The following is a 23,740-nucleotide window of genomic DNA, read 5'->3' on the forward strand; positions in this document are numbered from 1 at the left end:
ACCCTCACAACGGGCTCTACGGGCAGCGGCACGTGCGTCCCGCAGTCAAAACCGCGGCGCGGGCGCGGACGGACTCCCTTGAAAAAGGACCCCGTATGGGTTCGAAACTAGTCGGGCTAACGTCGACTACACACGTGAGTAAGCCGGGACAGATAGTATTTAAAATTATATCAATTAGTTCTCATAAAGAAATCAAATGTGTGAAAAGGGGCATTTTTGAGCAGAACTGAGACTGGTCTGAACTGTTTTTTTTTGTAAAAACAGAGAAAGGAAAGTCCAGTGGACAACAGTACCGGAGGAAAATCAGGAGTATTTTAATGTTTTCAGCTCTTCTTTGGACCACTACGCTGTCCGAGGGCGGACGCGTATGCAGGACGGCCGATTGTTATCGCATTTTGTATTTTGAATGAAGTCACGTGACGTTTTGCGAAGAGGCCATCTTGACTGGATGGTATAAATACGGGTGGTTCGTGGTTTTATGGATTAGTCTCGCTTCGACGCAAGACTCGACCGACTATTAAATGCTTTTTGTGTTTAGGTCGCCATTTTTGATTGAGTGGTCGCAATAGCAATTGGGCCCTAATCAAGTTAATATTGTAGTTATGTAAAAGGTAAAATTCTCGATAAGCCTGTGCGCGTCGTGATTAATATTTAAATTCACTTCTGGTATGTTTATACTATGCAGGAGATCCAACTTGATAGAGTTAGGATATTATAGTTAGATTAGTATTGTGTAAGAAATGAAATATTCATAGTTTAAAAAAATTCTGTTAGAAGTATAATATGTATTATTTTCCCATTACCACATACGCATCATGATATCCTTATCTCTTATTATCCATTCCTTGCAATAAGCTTGAACGAGTACAGGTACAGAGGCTGAATGCCCGAAGACCAGCAAAGGTGATCTATGCCGATATACGAAGCTTACAGAGTTACACTTCAAACCACCCAGAATAGAAGAAGACATAGCCATCCAAGTTATAGTTTTAACTAAAGAAGAATCCTTTGACTCAAGACCATCTCCGCATTATGAATTGGACGTAGTTTAGCAATAAGGACTCAATCCACACTTTGGTCAAAAATGAGTTATTATAGGGGTTAAAGTATGAAATTGCCGTTTTATTGTAATAGGTACTTCGAATTGACATAGAACCTTCATGGTTTGAGATTTTTGAGTGAAACTTTTTTCATACGGTACCTATGTAGTTCTTCTTTTAAAAAATGTGCAACATTCGATTATCAACTTTCAGTTGTTTTTTTTATTCAGCTTAGACAATAAAGATGGATACTTCGAAAATTCGTGTGATTTTTGAATACGAATTCCGACGCAGAACTAACGCGGCAGAAGCAGCTCGCAATATTAATGTCGCGTTTGGAGAGGGGACTGCTAATGAACGCACTGTGCGATTTTGGTTTAAACGCTTTCGTGATGGAAACTTCGATTTGAAGAACGAACCACGTGAAAGACCGCCACACAGGTGAATAACAATGATTTGAAAGAGATGGTGGAAGCCGATCCGAGCCAAACTACCCAGGAATTAGCGGCATGGTTTAACGTTACCTTACCAACAATATTGACTCATTTGCGTCAAATCAATAAAATAAAAAAATATGAAAAATGGGTGCCTCATGATTTGACTGATCTGCAGAAAGAAACTCGTGTTGAAACTTGCGTTACCTTGTTGAATCGATACAGAAATGAAAAATGGATTCTTTACGATAATCGTAAGCGGAAAATGCAATGGCTGACCCCAGGTCACACGCCGCAACAGTGTCCTAAAGCAAAGCTTACCAATAAAAAGGTAATGGTAATTGTTTGGTGGTCTCAGCGTGGTGTTATTCACTATTGTAATATGTACGAATTGTCAGTTTAAACGTAGCATGTTCATATTAGCTGTAACATAAAAATGCAACTTCTCAATATATCGAAGTAGGTTGCCTGCACATCGGATTGAAAGAGAGGTGATGCAAAATTATGTAGGTTAGGTAGTTAAGCAATAAGATTAAAACAATAGTATGTAAGATTTCTTTATTGGTATTGTTAGTCCATAAGCTGGAGTAGACCATAAGCCGGCTCTGAATAAACATCTTTCACCGTTGCCGCATTTAATTATTACCTACGGCCACAACATATCTCATGGCGACCCTTGCCAGTCGGTGCATGCCTAATCTAAGTGCGTGCACCGGCTGGGCACCGATCAAGAAGAAGACTACACAATTTTCAAAAGAATATCAAGATTCAAGACTCAACTAGAACAAAAAGAAGAAAATAATTCCACGTCCTGTATTAAAAATCAAGAAACACTAATATCAAGAAATAAGCCCAAAAATGAATCCCTAATGAACAGAAGACATCTCAAGCTTCATTGATCGGCCCAGCATCATCGTGCACCCAGGGTTATCCCGGCCACAACTAGGAGGTGTCCAGGGTATTCCCGGCCCAGTTCGAGGAGTCCAGGGTTTTCCCGGCCCACCAAGAACAAAGAAGAGGCGCAGACTCCAGACCTCCGGACCTGATGAGCGAAATCACCCATGACGACGACGGCGACTACACGGCGGTCACGAAATTGATTAATAAAATGCGTCGCTAACAGTTAGGGCCATACCTCACCGAGATGCCATGGCGACGTGGCCAGCGACGTTGCCAACTAGTTCATACTGAGATGTATGACGGCTAATTCACTTGGCGACCGACTGGCGGCGTTGCCAAGTAGCCAGAGTAGCCAGAGTCGACCGCTCCGCATGCGGCGACTGGCGACGCTGGCTACCTGGCAACGCCGCCAGTTGTTTGCAAGTGTTTGTATGCTCCGTCACTCACTCAGTCGCCAACCAGTCGCCGCGTTGAACGCACGTCGTACTGAGAGCAAAATGTCGTTCGATACTGAGAGATTTATCATAGAAATTGAAAATCGGCCGTGTTTATGGAACAACTGATTGAAAGAGTACTCTGACCGCAACTTGAAAATTAAATGTTGGGATGAAATGGTGAACATTTTTAAAGAAAAAGAAGACATGACAAATGCAGAAAAAAAGGAACTATGTAAGTGCAATGTTTTATTAATATTTGTAAACTTATACATTTCTATCTTGCCATGGTAGTGGGTTATGATTAACAAAATAGTCTGCAAGTTTGTCTCGAACTGTTAAAGCTGTTCTCCCTCCTCTATTACGATTCTGATCTGTAGCAGGTTCGAACCCCGTTACTACCAAAGTATCGTCATATGAATAGCCATCTCTAGAACGTACAAAATTATGCAAAATACAACATGTCTTAACAATCTTCTTTGCTAAATCTATATTAACATTCAGTGGCCTGTGGAATATCCTCCACTTATTGGATAATATACCAAATGTGCACTCGATATAACGGCGTGCTCTAGATAAACGATAGTTAAAAATTCTTTGTTTGTAACTGAGATTGTGTCCTCCGTAAGGTCTCATGAGGTTTTCATGTAGTCCGAAAGCTTCATCTCCTACAATTGTATATGGAATATTCTCACCATTTTCTATCAGTGGTTTGGCCTCAGGGATACTTAAAGAATTGCTCATGAGGTTAGTGTAAAAAGAGCTTTCCTTAAAAATTCCCGAATCGCTGCTTTTTCCATACGCTCCAACATCTATATACGTGAAATTATAATTAGCATCACATATTGCGAGTAAAACAATTGAAAAGTAATGTTTATAGTTGTAGTATAGTGATCCGGAATTTACTGGCTGGATTATTCTGATGTGTTTTCCGTCAATGGCACCAATGCAATGCGGGAAATTGGTGTTTTTTTTAAATCCTCTTGCAATGCTTTCCCAATCATCTCCTGTTGTAGGTAATATTATAAATTGTCCTTGATGTTTGCATATAGCGTCACACACTTCTCTAACTATTGTACATATTGTTGTATAACCGAGTCTGTAGTTGTAATATAGTTCCATAAATGTACAACCTGTTGCAAGATACCTGCAAAAAAAAATCTAACTTAAAATTTACTTTCAGCTGTTGCATTACAAAGAAAGTGGAAGAGTATCCGCGGCTGCTTCACAAGGGAAATTGGCCGCCAAAAAAATGTTAAGTCTGGATCTGGCGGTGGATCACGTAAAAGTGAATACATCTTCTTTAAACAGCTGCAATTCTTAAAAAATGTTGTAGCTGTAAAGGAACCTGAACACGAACACGTTGCTGATGAAGAACCTACGGAGAACTCTGAACCAGATACACAGATGGTACAACGTAAAAAAAAGATAAAGGCCACTACGTGTCCCGAAGATGATAAATTCCTTGAAACTCTACAGAGAAGCATCGAGACGAGAGAAAAAATTGACGAAAAAAATGATGACGAAGACAGATTATTTATGTTGTCTTTGGTAGGTACATTAAAAAAAGTACCTCCAGAAAGAAAAATGGATACGAAAATGAAGATAATGTCTATACTCGACAACGCAACTAAGCCTGTATATTACCCCCAAAGCTCATGGTCGCAATCCCAACAAATGCAACAGTCTCCTTCAAGCTACCATCCTGGATTTTCTACTCGTTCCGGAGGTTCTGAAATGTCACACACCTTACCCTTGTCGAATTTGTCAAATTACTCCGACGAATCAACCATTTTAGACATGTATGATTAAATTATAAATATATGCTTACCTCAATGTCACAAATAGTTTTTCTTCAGGACTTATAGATTTTCTTAATATTGTATCTTGTTTAGTTAAATCATTCCAACATAAACTCAATAATTCATCAAATGATGTTAGTGACATCCTCAGATAATTGAACATTTTTTCAGGGTATTTTCTTAAATCTTCATAGAGTTTGAGAAAAACACCGCTTTGGCTTCGGTTTGATACAAACGGATGTACCCATATTTTTTTCTTCTTTCGTTTCACCTTTTTGCGACGCTGGTAATAATATAATAACAGTGCAGTAATTTCCACGTCCATTCCTGACTGTGTCGAGACAGAACTGATGTATTGGCGACGCGATTGGGCGACTCCAGACGTAGCCATGGCAACGTCGCTGGCCACGTCGCCATGGCATCTCGGTGAGGTATGGCCCTTAAAGTAAGTGCAATTTATCTCTCGTAATGGGCAAATAGGTAGAATGTGTAGGTGTTGTAATTTTTTTTTGGGTAGATAATTTAATTTTGTACGTATAGGTTTATGATTACAGATTACTTTCTAATAAACAAAAAAAAATAAAAAAGGTAGTTGTTCAGAATAAGAATGTGCCAACTGCGACATGTTGGCGCCGCGAACAACGCGGAGTGGCCGAATAAGCAGAATGCCTGTTAGGTTTAAAGTAGGTTAATTAGAATAGTAATTAAGTATTTTGAAATAAGTATTGCAAGATAAGTATTGTGAAATGGCCCCGATCCGCAAATATTATTTTTTTCATTAGAAGACATAACTAGAGCACACTATTGGGAGATAAATTTTGCTCATTCCGCGTTCGACTACCAGTGCTCCACCATGGGAAAACAGCAAAGCAAAACTAATACGGTTGAAGAACAGGTCATAATAGCGCAGAACGCATCCCAAGGAGACATCGGGCTCGAAACTAGTGTGAAAATGTACGGTAGCATGATGACGGCGATCTTCGTTTTGTCACTGCTCGTGTTAGTATATTGGACAGTGTGTAAATGTAACCAACATTCAAAGCGTTGGGTTTAACGACGGTTGGATGGCGCGGGCATAGCGTTAATTGAGCGTGGTCTCGCCACGGCAACCCCGCCGCCACCGGCCCAGGTCGTAGTGACATCATCGAATGTGTGATGTAATAGGAGAAGTAATGAACAATGTAAGCAAGTGTCGCGTGTAGATTATAATTTGTAGAGTAAGCGGATCGGAGTCATTGTTAGGGTTGGCACAAAGGAGAGTTTTTTATGTGTTAATTATTGTTTTTTACTATATCAAATTCCCCAAAAAAACCGGCCAAGTGCGAGTCAGACTCGCGCCACAAGGGTTCCGTACTAGTTCAGTTCAAATATTATCAAAAACACAATGAATGAATTCACAACCTATATTACTAAGTCTCGAAAGCAAAGAAACTTGAAACCATGGATTTCATATGGAATTATTAAATGTATAAATAAACGTAACAAACTCCATAACAAAGTAAGAAAATATCCAAATGATGAGGAATTGCAAAAGACACAGAAACTATAGGAGTACTTGTAATAATTTACTTAGAACATTAAAACGTGAATACTATAGAGGACTTCTAAACAAATATCACAACAATCTTAGGCATACGTGGATTACTATTAAAGACGTTTGCCAATTTACTAGTACAAAAGAACAATCCGCGTCACTTCTTGCCTTAAAAAATCTCCCACAGGATTCTGTAAATAATGTCAACCTATATTTTTCACAAGTTGGACTAAAATTAGCTAGTGACTAGTAAAAAAATAGCCTTGACCATAATTTACAGACAAAAAACATACCAACTCAGATTTAAACCTACCACTCTCTAGCTCTCACACTTACTGACGAATATGAAATTCACAAAACAATAATATCCCTTGATGAGAATGTAGCAGCAGGGTGTGACGACATTCCAATAAAAGTCATAAAGACGGCTAGAACCAGTCTCAGTCAGCCTATCGCTCATATTTGTAATCTATCCATAACAACCGGAACTTTTCTTGTCTCTAAAAAAATCTATTATTTGTCCGATTTATAAGAGTGGGGATAGAGATCAAATTGCTAACTATCGTCCAATATCGCTTCTACCAGCTTTATCCAAAATTATAGAAAAAGTGATAAATGCACGCTTAGCGTCCCATTTAGAACGAAACCATATACTCGACCCGAATCAATTTGGATTTCGTGCAAAGAAATCAACTGAAGATACGGTAGCAGCACTTATTGACGACATAGCAACCAACTTGGACAAGGGTCAAAAATGTCTGGGAGTTTTCTTAGACCTAGCAAAAGCTTTTGACACGGTGTCTATCCCTATTCTCCTGGCTAAATTAGAATCGTGTGGTATTAGAGGCCTACCGCTCAAACTTTTTAAAAGTTACTTGTCAAATCGAACACAATCAGTCAAAATACTCGACTATATCAGCAATGAAGAACAAGTAACCTTTGGAGTACAGCAAGGTAGTGTATTAGACCCCACCTTATTTTTGATATACACTAATGATCTTTGCAATATGAACATCCAAAATGCCAAAATATTTACATTTACCGATGATACAGCCATACTGTTTACTGGAAGTTCATGGTCGGGACTCAAAGCAGATTCTGAAGCTAGCCTAATGCAGGTTCAAAAATAACCTTTTGACACTAAACATCCAAAAAACTAAATTCATGACATCTTCATATTCCCACCTTTGAAACAAGGACAAATGCAATTAAAAATCTACTCATGCTCAACCACAAATATGTCTGGCAATGACAATTTATGCAATTGTCCTCTAATAAATCAAACTGATGAAATAAAGTACCTCGGAGTCCAATCTAGATCAACATCTAAAATGGGAAAATTATGTAAGCAGTCTAACATCACGTATTAGAAAACTAATATTCATATTCAAAAATCTTCGCAGAAATGCAGACAAACCTTTGATAAAACAAATATAGTTTGCCTTAGTGCAATCTGTACTAGCTTATTGTATCTCAGTTTGGGGAGGAGCGGGAAAAACAATTATGTTAAAAATCGAGAGAGCACAGCGTGCTTTATTAAAGGTCTCCTATTTTAAACCTTATCGTTACAGTACAGCTGTATCGAGATTGCGAATTACCAACCGTTCGCCAACTTTTCATATGCAATATAGTTGTAAAGCAGCACAGCAAACTAAACTATAAGGAAATAGCACAAAAACTAGAAGGTCTTAGGAGAACTTGGCGAGTAAGTACAATTTCTAAAATAAAATTAACATCTACACGACGCCAAGCAATTTTTATAGGACCCTATATCTACAACAAATTAAATAAATCTTTAAGTATGTTTAATAAAACTAAAGCCATGGTTAAAAAAAACCGTCATAAATTACTTGATTGCCCTAGATTATGAACAAACAGAAAATTTATTTACTATTTTGGACTAATTACAAAAATTCAAGCCTGTTCATCCTGCATCCATATTTCTGTATCCGTTTGATAAAATCAACTAACGGATCTATATTGAATCTTATCATCCAAAATTTTGTTACATTGTGTTTGACAAACAGGTTCCTGGACAAGTATTTTATATTTTCTAATGTAAGAATCCAACACTGTACTGTTCGTTCAGACTTTTTTTTCATCTTTAGTTAAAAATAATAAAAATATCATACTTTTAAATGCAAGTATTTGTCAAGAAAATAATATTTTATTTCTCTCAGGCGACAACTCTCAACAATAAATTTTACGTGTAAAGTGAGATCATTTCGTTTCATAAGTAGTTATATTCCTGCATCCATATTTCTGTATGCGTTTGATGAAATCCATTAACGGTTCCATATTGAATCTTATCATCCAAAATTTTGTTACATTGTGTTTGACAAACAGGTTCCTGGACAAATATTTTATATTTTGTAATGTAAGAATCCAATACTGTGTATTGTTCGTACCTACAGACTTTTTTCCATCTTTAGTTTAAAATAATAAAAATATCATACTTTTAAATGCAAGTATTGTCAAGAAAATAATATTTTATTTTTCTTACCACACCATTATGCGACTGATAGAAGAGGTGACAACCCTCAACAATAAACTTTACTACGTGTCAAAAGAGATCATTTGGTTTCATAAGTAGTTATATTCCTGCATCCATATTTCTGTATGCGTTTGATGAAATCCATTAACGGTTCCATATTGAATCTTATCATCCAAAATTTTGTTACATTGTGTTTGACAAACAGATTTCTGGACAAGTATTTTATATTTTCTAATGTAAGAATCCAACACTGTATACTGTTCGTAGAGACTTCTTTTCCATCTTTAGTTAAAAATTTCATACTTTTAAATGCAAGTATGGAATCTTGCCATACTTTTTGGTGAAGATGTTTTTTGGTATTGACAAGGGCTAAAAGCGGTTCGTCTTCATGTCTGTCTTTATACTCGTAACTTCCACTCATGGATTTGTACAGCTTGTCAAGGAATAGTGTTACGAATGCGGTGTCGACTGCCTCTTCGGGAATCGAGTTTGGACAGCTTCTAAGAGCTAAAAATAAAAATAAACCGTCGAATGCGAGTCGAACTCGTACAAGGGTTCCGTACCATTGTACAAGAAATAACACTTTGTTGTTATAGCAGCAATAGAAATACATATTCACGAGATACAGCCCACTGACAGACAGATGGATGGACGAACGGACGGACAGACAGTTGAGGCTTAGTATACTAATAGGGTCTCGTTTTTATAGTTCCGTACCCAAAGTGGCACCCTAAAACCCCTGATTGCTATTAGCATTAACTCTATACTAATATTGTAAACAGGAAAGATTTGTTTAATAAACTCTGAAATTACTGATCCGATTTTAATAATTCTTTCGCCATTAGAAAGCTCCTTTATCCAGAAGTATTTAACAAAGGCTATATAATTTATATACAGTACGGGGCAGAAAGTAATGTACATCGACCTTTTGAAGTATATAGCAGAAGCATTGTCTCTGTCGTTGAGACCGACAAAACGTCATATAGTATGAGTGACAGGGACAAAGCTCTACAAAGCCGAAATGTCATTCTAGAGGCCGATGTACATTTCTTTCTGCCGCGTAGCATCAAAAAAAATTTTTTTTTATTCAGATACAAGTTAGCCCTTGACTGCAATCTCACCTGATGGTAAGTGACGATGCAGTCTAAGATGATAGCGGGCTAACCTGGAAGGGATGTGGCAGTTTTAATGCTTTTATGGCATTAATGTTTTTATGGCAATTGGTTAAATTAAACAGATGATGTGAAAAGCTAGCAGACAGACAGAAACACTTTCCCATCTAAAATTATTAGTAACTAGCTGATGCCCGGGACTTCATCCGCGTGGAATTAGGTTTTTTTAAAAATCCCGTGGGAACTCTTAGATTTTCCGGGATAAAAAGTAGCCTATGTCACTCTCCAGGTCTTTATCTATACCCATGCAAATAATCACGTCAATCCGTTGCACAGTTGCGACGTGATTGAAGGACAAACCAACAAACAAACACACTTTCGCATTTATAATAAGGGTACTGATGATTGCGGATAGTTAAATATAATTTGAAAACTTACATTGGCCTGCCATGTTAGCCATAAATCTGCCATTTTTGTCACAAAAAAGTTCTATTGCATAGAATGGATCAATTATGTCAATTTTCTTTGGATCAACGTGATGTTTTGAAATTGTATGCATCCCTGTAACAAAGTTTTTTAGCATATTATGTATGAACGACTCATGTAATTATTACTGTTTGTTACCATAATCTAAATCTAAATATATAAAAGGAAAAGGTGACTGACTGACTGACTGACTGATCTATCAACGCACAACTCAAACTACTGGACGGATCGGGCTGAAATTTGGCATGCAGATAGCTATTATGATATAGGCATCCGCTAAGAAAGGATTTTTGAAAATTCCGCCCCTAAGGGGGTAAAATAAGGGTTTGAATTTTGTGTAGTCCACGCGGACGAAGTCGCGAGCATAAGCTAGTAAGTATATAAAATGAAAAGGTGACTGACTGACTGACTGATCTATCAACGCACAGCTCAAACTACTGGTCGGATCGGGCTGAAATTTGGCATGCAGATAGCTATTATGACGTAGGCGTCCGCTAAGATGGGATTTTTGAAAATTCAACCCCTAAGAGGGTGGAATAGGAATTTGAAATTTGTGTAGTCCACGCGGACGAAGTCGCGAGCATAAGCTAGTGTTAATTAATTTTTTTAATTCTCCGTAAGAACCATCCCCGTACTTCAAGGAATACCTATTATGAAAAAAGTATTAGCAAAATCGGTTCAGCTGTTCTCGATATTTGCAATCAGCAACACATTTTGCGATTCATTTTTATATATTTTTTTATTTAAGCTAGAATAATATTACATATTAGCCCATAGGCTAGATGGTATTATATATTTATTTAAGCTAGAATAATATTACTTATTAGCCCATAGGCTAGATGGTAGTAGCAATAAAGCTACCATTTTATAATGGTGCTTTATGGTAGAAAAAAAAAAAAATTATATATAGAAAAGATAAATGTGTTTTATTTTACCTAATGGAACCAGCTTGGGTCTGAAAGTGTCACGAAGGGGCAATGTGAAAATTACCGGGCCATGGCAGAACAATGTTTGGGTAACACTGAACTAGTTGATCATGATGATAATACTTGGATAGATAGCTACAGTACGTACCTACCCTTTGAGCCAAACACAGATTGACAGACTTTTTCATACTGCACAAAATGATTCCATTTAGCAACTCGTTCTTTACCATCCAGTGTACATTTAAGGTCTTTGGTTATCAGGTCGTTTCTGATGCCTTTCATCAAGTGTGGTGCGTCAAACAGTGGTACTATCTCTTTTGAGTTCACTTCAAATGTTTGTTGCGTATACTTCTTATTCATACCTATTGATAAATAATACATATTTAATTGGACTAAGAGCCAACGCGTGCCAGACCTTAGTTTTTTTATAAAAGCTGAAAGTTTCTCAGCATATTGTACTCAACACTGGGAGGAACCTTTGTTTGGATCATGGTGGCATTGGGATAAAATAATCTGTAGTGATAATAGCTATCTGCATGCCAAATTTCAGCCCGATCCTTCCAGTAGTTTGAGCTGTGCGTTGATAGATCAGTCAGTCAGTCTGACACCTTTCCCTTTGATATATTATAGTAAGTACAGATTTATGGAAGTAATTTGAATCAGTTATTACTAATGCACTAGAACCAAATTACTCATATTATAGAATAGAAATCTATGTATAAAATATAATCCAATATCTAAATATATAAAAAGGAAAAGCTGACTGACTGATTGACTGACTGTCTGATCTATCAACGCACAGCTCAAACTACTGGATGGATTTGGCTAAAATTTGCCATGCAGATAGCTATTATGACGTAGACATCCGCTAAGAAAGGATTTTTAAAAATTCAACCATAAAAAATAGGGGTTTAAAATTAACGAAGTCGCGGGCATAAGCTAGTTAAAGTTTAGAGCCTCAATAGCTCAACAGGTAAAGGAGTGGACTGAAAACCGAAAGGTTAATGGTTCAAACCCCACCTATTGCACTATTGTCGTACCTACTCCTAGCACAAGCTTGATGCTTAGTTGGAGAAGAAAGGGGAATATTAGTCATTTGACACAGCTAATATTCTTTTAAATCCATGACTTACCTAAATATTTTTCTTTTGTCTCTTCAATTAATTTATTAATAGCTGCAACATTTCTAGCGTCATGATCACAAACAGTAGCCATTACTCTAAAACCACAAAGCTGCAAATCTGATATTATATTCTCAATCAATATTTTCAATTTATTTCTAGAATATCTTCCAAAAGAAAACTTATATGCGATTGGTTGATTTTTCTTTTTGAAAATCAGTCTTATCATGAAAATTATTGCATGATCTGCTATTCGACATTTGTGGCTGCTTCCATCATTGGTTACAACAGTTTTTTTTAGTTTTTTTTTTAAACTTGGACCAATATTTACTTCGTCGAATAACAGCACGCACATTTTTTCCATTCCTTTCATTCTGGTCGCCCTTGACTGTAACTGCATATACATTCTTTCATTTATTCGTAGTTCATCTTCCTTATATAAGCTTGAAGTCAATTTTTGTAGTTCACGTTGGGATGGCAATACATACATTTTGGCTAACAATCTATATGCATGTGGTCCCTTTTTGTATAAACTCAAAGCTATGAGCTTTTCTCTGTCTGTAAATCTCTTCCTTTTGTCATAAATCTCCTTCAATCGTTTCTTCGTAAATAACTTGGAGAATTTTCGGAAATTCCTTTGAAATGTAGGATTCTCTGATAGTCTGATAGCTTTTCTGAGTTGTTTAACATTAAAACTGTCTTTTCGTACTTTCTGACCTTCTCTGTAGACCATATTTCCCATTTTGATTTTTTGGCACCTGGTTAAAATTGTAAAAAAAACGGTCAAGTGCGAGTCAGACTTGCACTGGACTTTTTTACCTTAACCTAAGTAACCTGATGGAGTGCTTGGGCGGCCTATAGTCTCGACGCATTTTTAACTCAGTTGTAGAGTTATCTGTCTGTTTCGCTCGCACTTACCTGTAAGTGTATACCATAGAGCAGAAACAAAGAGGAGATGTTGTATTAAGATTTCCCTATGAAATATCGAGTGACATTTTGCGGGGTGAGGGGTTGTGGAACGCCGCCCACTTCTCAATTTTCCATCTGCGGGTTAGTAGCAAAACTACTCGCTTAGCGACCTAACATCGATATATTGATGTCACTACATAGTTCAGCTATCTCACACTAGATGTCAATAAGTGTAGAAATTACGTATAAAATTACTTACAAATGAAATGTGATACCATTCATAGCATCAGAACGTCTGTCTGAATAACTTTGACACGATAAAACACAACACTTCATCCTTTTGTTCTTAAAAACGCGAAAACACACCGATAATACGAGTCTCAATATATGTGAACCTGACGAACGCAGACAGCATACTAACTAAGGCCCCGCCCACAGTGATGACGTCAGGACCTAGTTGAAAATCACAGTGCACAGTTGCTTAGGCCAACTCCTCTTTGTTTCTGCTCTATGGTGTATACGACCTGTAAGTGCGAGAACTAACTCGACGACTCAGTTTAAATTCGTCGAGACTATAGGACGCCAAAGCAATCCATCAGGCTTAAACATTTATTGTTACCTTTTTGGTGTACCTACTAGATTTAAGGAATTTTATACTGTGGTACATTTCCTTGGTTGAATAAATAATTTAGTTTAATCTATGTTTGTACTTTTTTATGATTTTTTAATATGCGTAGCGGCCATTTTGTTATTATTTGTTGAGTGTGCAATAGAAATACACACTGAAAATTTTACCTCTACATATTATGGTTCATGAGATACATCCCACTGACAAGCAGACGGACGGACAGAAAGCGGAGGATTAGTTATAGTGAGAGACGTGCTGGAATCTGAATCGAGCCGAAACGCATAGTGCATCTACTGGTGTTACAACTTGGCGCACGCGGTGTCGTTGATGGATGCAGTTTTATAGTAATAAATAGGTGGCAAATTATTAAGATTCGACTCGGTTAAGTTAGCCTAGTGGACGGCAGCTTAAAACATTTTAACCTAACCTAAGCAATCATCTATGTAACAATTTTATTGTCTCCCAATAGTTTCCTTGTAGGTAAAAAATGTACTTACATGGTTCACTTAACAATGTATTTCACGAAACTTTCAGTCATTTATATTATTAGTAAAAAAACTGAATACAAATTCAACAAATATTCACGCGCAAAGCAAATCCGTTATTTCCAACTTTTTCTGTTTTCTGCTGCTGCCATTTCCCATTTGCTATGCCACGCCCGCCGCGCCGGCCGGCCGTGCCAGCCACAGAGTACAATATGCGTACGTAGATAGAGTAATAAAGCTAGATACAGGAACGTTTGCTTTCTCATTCACACTAAAAAGATAGCACAGATAAAGTTACTAATGTGATAAACAGAGACGTAGCTAACCTATTTTTTGCCCCTTATCGTGTAACCGGTTTTTTTCAAGAATACATACAAGGAATGCAACTTTAGTTGCAAAACAAACTTTGAGAATTCGTGGCGTAATTGTATTTCTTATTAGTTATTTACTTGTTTCCATATAAAAAACGTTTAATACAAATATTGTTGATCGTACTTAAATCTACCTATTATTCTATCTACGACCGGAAGGCTCAAAAAAGACTAGAACCCAGAGCCGTAAAACCAGTTTAAAAAAAAAAGTAGATGGGAAGTACCAACACAAGAAAAACGAGGTGTCGTTGTCCTTGTCACTTGTCATGCGGGGCGGTGCGGGCTGCGGCGCGCCGCGCGGTGTGTGTTGAATATTCAATATGGCGGGTTAGCAAAGCTTCTTGTTTGTTATTACTTTTTGTTTTTCTCTTGGAAGAACTTATTCCTTAGTTTATGTTCTTGCTAGTTTTGTTACGATTATCGCAGTTTTGTGTTTAAGTGGCTGTTTTTCCGTCGAATATCCGAGCGACGCCGCGGAATCGGTTACTTTGATTATCGTCAGGCATGGACCTAAAAAATACTTCGTCAGGTAAATAATCAAAGGCCCTGAATTAAATGAAAGTTCCTGCCTTTATAAACTGAATTTCATGTGACTAGCTTTGTTCTGAATCTTCACCGCCAGTTTTTTACGAAGTCTGTGTTTAGTTATGCCGTAGGCCCGTAGGTATTCACTCTTTCCATCACAACTACGAAGTTTATGTTTTGCCGAGTGTCCAACTCATCCAAGCATTTTCTGGTTACAATTTTCAATTGAATCAATATAATTTTTTTTGTAGTCTAATAGTTTGTAATCGTCCAAACGAGCCTGCATCTCTATTCAATATTAATATAATATGGAGTGCTTGTGTGATGTTTCGCTCCTTGCTGTCATCGGTAAGCCTGAAGGCTGAGTATTTTTTTTTCAAGCTCCCACTTACAGACCTATTTTTTCATTATTTTTGAGATGCTAAAGTTTTCTGTCTATGTTGTTAGTATTTTGAGTACTTACTGATCTTGGATTTCTATACATATGTTTAATCAGACATCCTGTTTTCTGTCTATATTCTAGAAAGCTATAAGTCTGTTTAGCATAAAGAAAGTTGCACTGTATTTGCAGTGTAATAGTCATTAATAGATGGGTTTTAAGTGACTGTCTTTTTGATTATCCTCTGTGAAAATGTCTCCTCCATTCCATTCCAGAGGATGCAAATTTTTCAAGAAAATTAAACACAGTTGGTCTAGCTCAGACTTAAAATTGAGTTAAAATGAGACAGATTTATGCAAGAGATATACATCTGTCTCGTTTTAACTCTGACTTAAGTCTAAGCAAAGTCAGCAGAGTGCGCTTTATAGATTTCACCCTTAGTGTCCAAGCGAGTCTTAGCCTGAGATGTATAAAGTGCAATTTGAGTTTGCTCAGACTTAAGGCACAGTTAAAACGAGACAGCGCTATATGGCTGACATAAATCTGCCTCATTTTAACTAAAGCTAGAAGTCTCAAAAATTGATTTCTTTAATAAAAAAAATCTACACAGCAGCTACTAACCATAAATAAAAGTTTTTGAAGCTTTTAGTTTTGTTAAAACTTAAAACCAAAAAAAAATCTACACAGTAGTTAGTAACTATAAATAAAGGTTTTTTGAAGCCATTGCAGTTAAAACTTAAAATCAATTTTAAATAAAAAAAATCTATATATATTCACTTTTCACTCACATATTGTCGGTGAGGTTAGTTGTCTGAATAGCCCGAGAGTCAAGATTTAATACTGTTGTTGTTGTTGTTACTGCATAATGTTGTTATCTGTTGGTTCTGATCCATTTATTGCTTAGGTATATACCATTGCAGATAAAATATGGTATTTTTCAAATAAAACAAAAATTCTAAATTGTATAAATTAAGATGATTTAATTTTAATTTATGCTAGTGACTATAAATAAAGGGTTTTTAGGCCTTTTGAGTTGAAACTTCAAATTCAAAATTATTTATTACTAGCACCTTAAAATGATCTGTTACTTAGCTCACCTGTTGTCGGTGAGGTTAGTTGTTTGAATAGTTGTTTGTTGTCAAGATTTATGACTGTTGTTTCTACTACATCATGTTGTCATCTCTTGTGTCTGATCTATTTTATTGCGTACGTGCCTGGTACGGGTACCAGGGCACTTAAAAATGTGGTATTTTGTAACCAAATCAAAAATTCTAAATAGTATAAATTAAGATGGTTTAATTTATCCTAGTGACTGTAAATAAAGGTTTTTTGTAGTCTTCTTAGTTAAAACTTTGAATCAAAATTTAAATAAAAATATTCCTAGCACCTTCTGAAATCTGCTCGTGCCTTAAGTGTGAGAAAGTTATCTACTTAATAGTATAAATTAAGATGGTTTAATTTTAATTTATGCTAGTGACTGTAAATAAAGATTTTTAGTGGTCTTCTTAGTTAAAACTTTGAATCAAAATTTAAATAAAACATTCCTAGCACCTACTGAAACCTGAATATGCCTTAAGGCTAAGTTCATATGGCCGCGCGGTACCGCGCGGAACTACGAACCGCGCGGCACAAGATCAATATAAACGATAATTATCGTCTACATTACCGCGCGGTACCGCACGCCAACGCGCGGCGCGCTCTGACCCGCGCGCAAGATCTAGAACCGCGCGCTGCCGCGCGGCACAAGTATTTCAAACCTGTATCGACCTGTTCAGTTGATCCGCGCGCCTTGAGACGGAAAGACACATAGATCGATGCAATGAGTACCGAAGATGACATTGTGCCTATCGATTTGCTTATCGACGAAATCGAAAAAAGAGATGCGATTTGGAATCTTAACTCTAAGGATTATTCAAATAAAATATTAAAAAGAAGGTCTTGGGAAGAACTAGTTTTAATTTTTTGCAAAAATGATGATTCCGAAGAAAAAAAGAAAAATTTGGGTAAGTTTTTTTTTAATTAGTTTTATTTATTTAAAATAAGTTTTATAAAATCATAGGTAGGTACCTATTACACCATTTTATCTTGCCAATCTAATTTACCTTCAGTAACAAAATAATTTGTGAATTTAGTTCGAATATTATCTACTTCATGGATTGCTCGTCCACTGTTAGTTGGATTCACATTAGGTAATGGCGCTGGATTGATCATATCATCCTGATTTATACCATCTCTCATCCTTACCAAGTTATGTAAAACACAAATAGCTTTGACGATATCAACAGCAAAATCTATCTTCACGTCTATTGGCCGGTGTAAGATACGCCACTTGTTACACATTATGCCAAATGTACATTCGACATACCTTCGTGCTAAAGAAAGGCGGTAGTTAAATATATTTTTTTCTTTTGACAACATTTTACCACCATAGGGTCTCATCAAATTTTTAGTCATAGCGAAAGCCTCGTCAGCTACAATTACGTATGGTAGTTTAAATGCATCGCTCTCATTATTTGTGATAGATCTAGGCTCTGGTAAGTTCAACGAATTTTCTGAGAGTTTTTTGAATAATGACGTTTCCTTGAAAACACCCGAATCACTGTCTTTTCCGTAAGCTCCAACGTCTATCCATATGAAGCAATAGTTAGCATCACATAAAGCCATTAAAACTAATGAGAAAAAGTGTTTGTAATTGTAATACATTGATCCTGATTCTGGTGGCTGTATTAAACGAACGTGTTTGCCGTCCAACGCTCCAACACAATTTGGAAAATATGCTTTATTTTCAAATTGTATAGATATTTGTGTCCAGATTTCTTTTGTTGGTGGACTCATGACCAAAGTTTTTAAATTTCTCCATAAAACTTGGCACACTTGCTTAATTATACCCGATATCGTAGACTTGCCAATTTTATAACCATATTGTAACTCTGCAAATGAAGAACCAGTTGCTAGGTACCTGTAACATAATAGTTATTTAAGATACACGTGCATAAAGTAGATCTTTACCGAATAAGTGCTACAGTGAAAACACAAGCATAGCGAGTGTTTACAGTGTGGCACGCGAGCATAAAGTGCATATGCTCACGTGCCACGATAAATATTCCATTTCTATTCCTACTCCTATTCCTCGTCAAATTCCTATTCCCATACCTATTCCTACCCCTACTTACTCCTATGCCTACTCCTATTCCTATTCCTAATTCTATGTCTATGTCTATTTCTTTTAAGTAAATCTTTACTGAATAAGTGCTACAAAGAAAACACATTCATAGCGAGTGTTTACAGTGTGGCACGTGAGCATAAAGTGCACAAAGTACAATTTGCATAAAGTAGGTCATAAGGACTCTTTATGCACCCGTATCGTACAACATTTTTCAATAGTTTTGCAATGAAAACTAATAATTAATTATTTACTTTCTAGGATCGATTTTGCAAAAAAAATGGAAAAATTTACGAGATGCCTATGTAAAAGAACTTAAGAAAACAAAACATTTGAAGTCCGGTTCCTCAGCATCAACACCATCTTCATTTGCGTATTTCCAAAGATTGTCATTTCTTAAACAAGTTGTCCAGAAACGAAAAACTGACAACAGCCTTGATGTTGCGGAAGTTACAGAGAATCCTGATTTGGATAGTGCAGTTAACAGCAGCGGCGTTCAAGCTTCAACAGAAAATGTGCTCCGGAAAAAATTCAAACTTCACCCTGCCGATGAACATTTTGCAAATCTTTTACAACAAAGCATAAATACTCGAAATAATAATGCAGCAGAAAAGAAAGATGACGATGAAGATAAATTATTTTGTCTTTCATTGGTTAGGGAAATAAAAAAAGTTCCTGAAAACCGGCGTTTAAAACTGAAAATTGAAATTTATAATTTATTAGAACGATACCAAGCTACACGAGCACAGCCACTTGAAGATTTTAACTACCCGTCTACTTCATATAGCTCACAACGACCACCCAGAAACTATCATGCTTCATTTCAAAGTTCTCAATATAGCAACCCAATGCAGTACTCTGATAGAGAATCAACACAATATGGCTATACAACTAGTTCATACACTTCACCTCCCACAAGTTCATCGCAAGTAACATCACCCCCGGGTGATGTTACTTGTGACCCGTCATACGAAGATTCTCAAGAATTAGATCTGTTCAATTAAACTAAAAGTTAATTTGCCAAGAAGCCTCGCTCATAATTTCTTATTTTTTATAATTTTTACTGTGATTATGATTAATAAACAGTTAACTTACCGCAATGTTACAATGAGTTTTTCTTTTGGTGATATGCAATATCTTACAGCATTTTCACTGGATTTTAAATCATTTTCAATGAAATCGTATAAAAAATCAAAGGTTGCAACTGACATACGGAAATAATTAAAAAATTTTTCTTCATGTAACCTCAACTCAGGGTATAAGGTGACAAACAGGCTTGAAGAAAGTCTGTCACTTAATATTGGATGCACCCAGTATCGCCTTTGTCGTCTTCTGCGACGTCTCAGTCTTCTATATAAAATCCACAAGCAAATTGCCTCCTCCACGTCCATTGTATATCAATGTTAATGCCAGACTGGCGCTCGTATATACCCTGTCATGTGAACTCTAACATCGCGCGGCGGCGCGCGGTGCCGCGCGGCCATATGAACTTAGCCTAAGTGTTGAGTAAATTATCTATTACCTTTCACTCGCATGTTGGTGAGGCTATTCAAATAATTAGTCTCACCAACATGCGAGTCAGGATTTAATATTGTTGTCTACTGCATAGTGTTGTCAATAATTGTTACATGGTGGTGATGTGTTTATAAAAAGACTGTAATTATCACTGGCACTGGTATATTATAAATATGTACAATTTACACATGATTTGAACAAATTACACGTGTACAATGTGTTCGCCCGCTGCACCGCGAATGCTATTATCGTTTTGAAGCGAAGACAGGTGTCGGCCTGGCACCCCGCGCCTCCCGCGCGTCCTGGTTTAGTGCAGTTGTACGAAACACATGGTAATGTTGTCTATAGTTGTGTAATTTACCCAAGCCATTATTGCGGAAGGCCAAGGTTCATTTGTTCTCCATTTTTCTAGTTCAGGTTCAGGTCAAAATAGAACTCTTTTGGTGAAGAAATATGGTAATTAATACCGCCTCTCCCATTTGACTGATCCTTCTGCCTATCTTTTGTTTTTCTATCCATATTTTCTTCTCTCGTTCCATTATCCTTTAGACTGTTTTCTATGCCTTGATTTTTCTGAATATCTTAAGGTCACGGTTGGAGACCACCATTGTGAGAGCTCCTGTACCAGCCGCGCAAATTCTCCAGGAAGCTCTCACCTTACAATTCACGAACTGGTACAGTAGCTTCCATCTGTTGGTTTGGCATTCTTTGTAATACAGGATCTCGGTTTAACCAACCACACTTTCTGAATCCGGATTTAAAATTTTGCGAAGAGTTGGCTTCCATTCCTTGGCTCAGCTTCTTACTATTGGCTCAAAATCGCCAAGGTGGAAAATACCGAATTCTGTTTTATGATGAATTTACTTTCAGCTATTACTTAGAAAACCAACTTAAATTATAACTAAACTTACGTTTAAACACTATTTACGTCGGTAGAGCATAGAAATTTTATTTTCAAAGAGAGTTATCGCTGAAAAACATCATTCCGGGAACATTTTCGTGAGGTTTATAATAATATTAAAATATTGAAAAAAATTATGTCTTTTTTACTTTGTTAATAGCGGATATATGTTAGGGGAAAGTGGTTACCCTTCGTACACTTTTTAGATTTTATTTATTTAATTTATGATTAACTGTCGCATTTATCTAGTTTATGTACCTAAATGTAACAAATATATTGTAATTTGTTACAAAAAAGTCCGAAACCATTATGTCAAAAGGTTAAAGAATTATAGTGATTTTTCTACGATAAGATATTTGTACGAACGTACCCCACGTACGGGGTACGTTCGTGCAGTAGGTGGGGTACTTTCATACGCCATGGGGTACATTAATACAGGGTAATTAAAAAGCCTATTAAAGTCGTTAAATTTTTATTAATAATTATTATAAAAATATTCATTTATCAAAGAACTAACTTAATAATGTTTGACTTGACTCATAGTCGATAAATATTTCTTTAGAAAAATAACAAAAAATTAAATCGTTCATCCTTAGTTTACTTATTGATAAATTCTAAGCTTTACAATCAGTCTAAATGAGATCTTTACAATCATTATCTACGAGATTGTTGTAGTCTTTGACAATTTAAACTTAAACTAGGTAACTAATCATACCTACATTTGGTTGTTACTTTGGAAGTTATTGCACATTATAATTATTTAATAAGTACTATTGTTAACCCATAATGCATTTTGCAGCAATTAATAATGTAGTCATTTAAGCGTGTCTCTTCTTCCAAGGAGAAGACTTGTAGACTTGTGAACTTGGAATGAAATGTTCGTGGGGGTCCTTCGGTGTTAGAGAGCCATCTTTGAATTTCTTGACTCTGCTTTCCAACGTCGATGTCTTGATGTTATATTTCAACGCGGCTTTCCTATACGACAACCGTCCTTGAATTACGTCATCAATTGCTAATTTCATGGACTCTTCATCCACCTCATGACTACGCGTATCCTTTTTTTTGTATTTTCGTACCATGATTCTGCAATAACATATTAATTTTGAGGTTTATTTGATAAAAAAATCATTTTGTTAGAAGTAGATTGCTTCATAAAAGGAAAAATGTTTTATTGTGATGTTTGCTCGATAATTTTAAAATATTACTATATTTTATTTCATAAAAATCTAATTTTGATGTTCTGGTAGTTAATAAAATCTAAGGCCCTATTCAGTGCGACGCGGACCGTCCGCACGCGGATGAGGTTTTGCGTCCGTCGCGGATGAATTCGTCGTTCAGTGCGATGCGGATCGTGATCGAGAGTGGTACAGTGTCATGGATAAAACTTTGAGTTTGGTGATTGCGGCCTATTTATTAAACAAAAGAAGAAGAAGACGCCATGGTAGAAGATTTAATGTGCATCCACTGGTTGAAAAAAGACTTCTTAAAGGAGAATTTGTATCCTTGTTTTCGGACTTGCGGGATGACGAAATGAAATTCTTCAAATATTTCAAGATGTCCATTAGGACATTTGAAGAGTTGCATGCGAAACTAGAGCCATCTTTAATGCGTTGCGATATATACAAGAAACCCATATGTTCGCGGGAGAGATTGGCTGTAACAATTAGGTAAGTAGGTACTTAAATTTAAAGGTTAAATAAATGAAAAAAAAAATTAATTAAAATTTTATAATCAATTTAAAATGTAATTATGTAATTAATTACAATGCAGTGTAATGACCGTGTTGCCAGCTTTCTAAAGACTCGTCCACATCACTCCCTGATAAGTGAGGTAAATCGTTGGTAGCGGTTGATGCAGATATGCTGGGCGAGTTCATAGCTGGACCTCTAATTTCCATAGCTAGCTCCAGTATTTTAGTTCGAAATAACAATTTTTTATAATTATCGAAATCGTTTATAATAGGTGCTAGGGAATTAAAAAAACTGAAGTCATCGTCTGTAAGAGCCGTAGACGACGCAGAGTTTGTGGTGGAAGTGTCATTCTTTTTTTCTATTATTTTCAATAATTGTAACTCAAAGTCTGTCATACATCTCTTTCTTTTTCTCTGCCACGGTTTTGGAGAAGACAGCACAGGTGTCTGAAATGTTTCTTCTGTTGATGGCAAGTCCGGGGTCGTGGTAATAGGTAAAATACTTTGCGAGCTTTGCGATGACGTTGAAGCAACATTTTGGGAGCTCTGCGACGATGTTGAAGCCATACTTTCATGTGTGGGTTCAAAGTCCTTTGTGTCTTCCAAAAACGTCATTATATCGAAAAAAATATACTTCTTTTTGACACCCCCTGCAGAACCGGACTTTGATGTCTTAAGATTTGCTCTACACTTCATGTATGCATCACGGGCTGTCTTCCATCTTAACTGAACAGCTTTTTCTGTAAATTAAATAATATAAATAATAAAACAACACATGCTACTAACTTTACTTATTTAATACACACTTTTTTTTGTTGCAGGTACCTGACTACTGGGTCAAGAATGTCTGATTTGCATTTAAGTTATCGATTGGGACTATCCACAATTAAA

At 36.5% G+C, this 23,740-nt stretch overlaps 5 protein-coding genes across 14 annotated transcripts in view; 3 read left to right on the forward strand and 2 right to left on the reverse strand.

Annotated features, from left to right (window-relative positions):
* Window positions 1–1,391: 1,391 nt before the first annotated feature.
* The window catches only part of LOC138404242 (uncharacterized), a 107,499-nt gene continuing 85,150 nt past the window's right edge, over window positions 1,392–23,740 (forward strand). Inside the window, exon 1 of the mRNA XM_069507759.1 lies at window positions 1,392–1,429. The gene's annotated coding sequence lies outside the window, so the exon portion shown is untranslated. The remainder of the gene's footprint in view (window positions 1,430–23,740) is intronic.
* Window positions 2,755–14,612, reverse strand: LOC117994193 (uncharacterized). 10 transcript variants are annotated; one of them, XR_011238255.1, is made up of 6 exons: window positions 14,318–14,608; window positions 12,296–13,041; window positions 11,315–11,524; window positions 10,189–10,311; window positions 8,648–9,145; window positions 4,921–4,937 (listed from the first exon to the last, which is right to left on the reverse strand). XR_011238255.1 is itself a non-coding variant. In XM_069507767.1 (5 exons), coding segments are annotated over exons 1-5 (1,158 nt in total). In that variant the 5' UTR covers window positions 14,320–14,612; the 3' UTR covers window positions 3,740–3,878. The 10 variants fall into 10 exon arrangements, 6 of the variants coding, with proteins under 6 accessions (XP_069363867.1, XP_069363868.1, XP_069363864.1 ...); XR_011238254.1 differs by lacking the exon at window positions 4,921–4,937 and adding an exon at window positions 5,028–5,049; XM_069507767.1 differs by lacking the exons at window positions 4,921–4,937; window positions 8,648–9,145 and adding an exon at window positions 3,740–3,955 and having other exon boundaries at window positions 14,318–14,612.
* LOC117994138 (phosphate carrier protein, mitochondrial-like) overlaps window positions 4,607–23,740 on the forward strand; it is a 263,608-nt gene continuing 244,474 nt past the window's right edge. Inside the window, exon 1 of the mRNA XM_069507792.1 lies at window positions 4,607–4,610. The gene's annotated coding sequence lies outside the window, so the exon portion shown is untranslated. The remainder of the gene's footprint in view (window positions 4,611–23,740) is intronic.
* Window positions 17,400–19,842, forward strand: LOC138404153 (uncharacterized). Its single transcript, XM_069507405.1, has 2 exons — window positions 17,400–17,583; window positions 19,005–19,842. The coding sequence occupies exons 1-2, from the start codon at window positions 17,400–17,402 to the stop codon at window positions 19,745–19,747; spliced, it is 927 nt and encodes a 308-aa protein (XP_069363506.1). The 3' UTR covers window positions 19,748–19,842.
* LOC117994191 (uncharacterized) lies at window positions 17,585–20,134 on the reverse strand. The gene is made up of 2 exons (XM_034982079.2): window positions 19,839–20,134; window positions 17,585–18,539 (listed from the first exon to the last, which is right to left on the reverse strand). The coding sequence occupies exons 1-2, from the start codon at window positions 20,132–20,134 to the stop codon at window positions 17,651–17,653; spliced, it is 1,185 nt and encodes a 394-aa protein (XP_034837970.1). The 3' UTR covers window positions 17,585–17,650.

The sequence above is a fragment of the Maniola hyperantus genome, chromosome 26, assembly GCF_902806685.2.
Source record: "Maniola hyperantus chromosome 26, iAphHyp1.2, whole genome shotgun sequence".
Classification (NCBI taxonomy): domain Eukaryota; kingdom Metazoa; phylum Arthropoda; class Insecta; order Lepidoptera; family Nymphalidae; genus Maniola; species Maniola hyperantus.

Excerpts from the sequence above, each read along its gene's own strand:
- LOC117994193 (XM_069507763.1), bottom strand. Across the intron at positions 11,525-12,295 it reads GACAAAAGAAAAATATTTAG|GTATGAATAAGAAGTATACG; the intron begins GTAAGTCATGGA and ends ATTTATCAATAG. Across the intron at positions 9,146-10,188 it reads GGCTAACATGGCAGGCCAAT|CTCTTAGAAGCTGTCCAAAC; the intron begins GTAAGTTTTCAA and ends TTTTATTTTTAG.
- LOC138404153 (XM_069507405.1), top strand. The coding sequence starts at position 17,400 with ATGAGTACCGAAGATGACATTGTGCCTATCGATTTGCTTATCGACGAA. Across the intron at positions 17,584-19,004 it reads AGAAAAAAAGAAAAATTTGG|GATCGATTTTGCAAAAAAAA; the intron begins GTAAGTTTTTTT and ends TTTACTTTCTAG.
- LOC117994191 (XM_034982079.2), bottom strand. The coding sequence starts at position 20,134 with ATGGACGTGGAGGAGGCAATTTGCTTGTGGATTTTATATAGAAGACTG. Across the intron at positions 18,540-19,838 it reads AAACTCATTGTAACATTGCG|GTACCTAGCAACTGGTTCTT; the intron begins GTAAGTTAACTG and ends ATTATGTTACAG.